General features: G+C 41.4%; 1 protein-coding gene across 1 annotated transcript in view; it reads left to right on the forward strand.

Annotated features, from left to right (window-relative positions):
* UVRAG (UV radiation resistance associated) overlaps positions 1–1933 on the forward strand; it is a 210880-nt gene that overhangs the window by 110411 nt on the left and 98536 nt on the right. Inside the window, exon 8 of the mRNA XM_019524976.1 lies at positions 204–330. Within this exon, the coding sequence (XP_019380521.1) occupies positions 204–330 (127 nt within the window). The remainder of the gene's footprint in view (positions 1–203; positions 331–1933) is intronic.

A 1933-nucleotide genomic window follows, 5' to 3' on the forward strand; every position in this document is an offset into this window, starting at 1 on the left:
GGGGGGGGGAGGGGGCAGGGGAGTCCTGATGAAAGTCCATGTTTTTGTTTCTCTGTAATTTGGGTATTATTTCTTGGGAACTTTCCAGCTCAGTCTTCACTGCTGCCAAGGAATGTACATATCTTGCGTCTTACTGCATTTATTTCAAGTAGTGGTATATGGTGAAGCTTCCTTTAAACCTATTGATCGCTTTATTTTCATAGAAAAAAGAAAATGAATGTTTACAGCTGAAGATCCTGGTGCTTCGGAATGAGCTTGAGAGGCAGAGAAAGGCCCTAGGCCAAGAGGTGGCTTTATTACATAAGAAACAAAATGTGTTGCATGAGAAAGGTAAGTGTAGAGATGGCAGGAACCTTCCTGCTCAACATTCACAACCAAAAAACCAACCAGGCTGCTGTCTTAGCACATGAAAATTACTAGGAAAAGGGAAAATTTTAATCTTGAAGGTGTGGGGTTTTTTTTTTTTTATGTTTTTCTCTCTGGAGTTTTGTAACCAGGTGTGATCTCTTCAGTCTCAAAAGCTTGCATTTAATCCTTTGAGGCAGTGATTTTTGAGGTTCCATGAGTTAAGAAATACATGGGAGTGGGATCATGTTAATCTACATGCAGCCGGAACGGCGGTGATGATAAATACTTTATCAATCTTGCATAACAAACATGCAGTGGAACTGCAGAGGGGTTATACCAAGAGGTTTTGGGCTAAATAGTTGAATTAAGCATGAAACCGATTAGCAAGGTACTGAAACAACTTCACAGTGTAGCAAAGAATAATAACATAATAAAGGCATGTCATAAATTCATATTGGGGAATGACAGTGTATTTATTCATATTGCCATGGTGCCTAGATTCTCCCTGTGACAGAGCAGGGCATATTGTGCTAGTCCCGATGCAGAGGCTATTCCTATAACAAGCAGCTTGCTGTTTGAATGTTTTAATGCTGTCTGTTGGTACAGCATAAATCATAATGTTTTGTCGTAGTGCTGAATACCAGTCTTTTTCTACAGATCATGAATAGGTTATGAGCTGCACAAATTTAATGGCTTGATCTCTGCTTGAAATCTTGAATCCCCTTTTGATCTGTATTAAATACTTACAGATAGCTTACAAAGCCTTGCCTCTCATGATGCAAATGGCAGAGCTACTTTTCTGCATAACTGAGATGAGGTATAGACCAGGGGTACTTAATCCCCAGCCCACAGGCCAAATTTGGCCTGCAAGAGCTGTGACATTCAACCTGTGGGGCTCCCCATCGGTTGGTAAACTTGATGGTTGGGGCACAGTTACAATTAGTACTGCTACCCCTCCCCTACTGCCAAATTCCCAAGCCCTGCATGGCTCAGTTGCTACCAAGCCATGCCCTCCTCCCCCCACACAGACAGATTGGACCTACTGGCCAGTTCCAGCTTGCAGAGGGATCAGGCACCACCCATCCAGCCTACAAGGCAAAAGGTGGAGCACCACTTGAATACAGGCAGTCCTCACACTTATAGCAAGTTACGTTCCTGGAAAAGCTGCTGTAAGTCGAAACGATGTAAGTTGAATCTGATTTTCCCATAGAAACAATGTTATAATAGGGGGTTACGTTCCTGACCAAGAGCCTGATGCCCAACTTTTTATAGAAATGACCATAAACAACATATTTTAAATCAACTATTTAGTCAACTATAAATGATATACACTGTACAGTACAAAGCTTTCTGAAGTGTACTGTACATAAATCAGTTAAATAGGGCAGTATAGTAACTAATCATGTAAAAATGTATTTAATCAAAAGGTGAAGGAACACCTTTATTAGGGTCATGGAATTCAGAAGGGCTTCTTTGGGGAAATTTTGGGGAGACTTAGGGCCAGCTGATGGCTTTTTGAGAAACGGATCCAGGGATATTTGTTTTGCTGCCCTCCTTTTTCTCATTGCAAATTTCCTTGTGGTGC

The sequence above is a fragment of the Gavialis gangeticus genome, unplaced genomic scaffold (assembly GCF_001723915.1).
Source record: "Gavialis gangeticus isolate Ggan-Ray unplaced genomic scaffold, GavGan_comp1, whole genome shotgun sequence".
NCBI lineage: Eukaryota > Metazoa > Chordata > Crocodylia > Gavialidae > Gavialis > Gavialis gangeticus.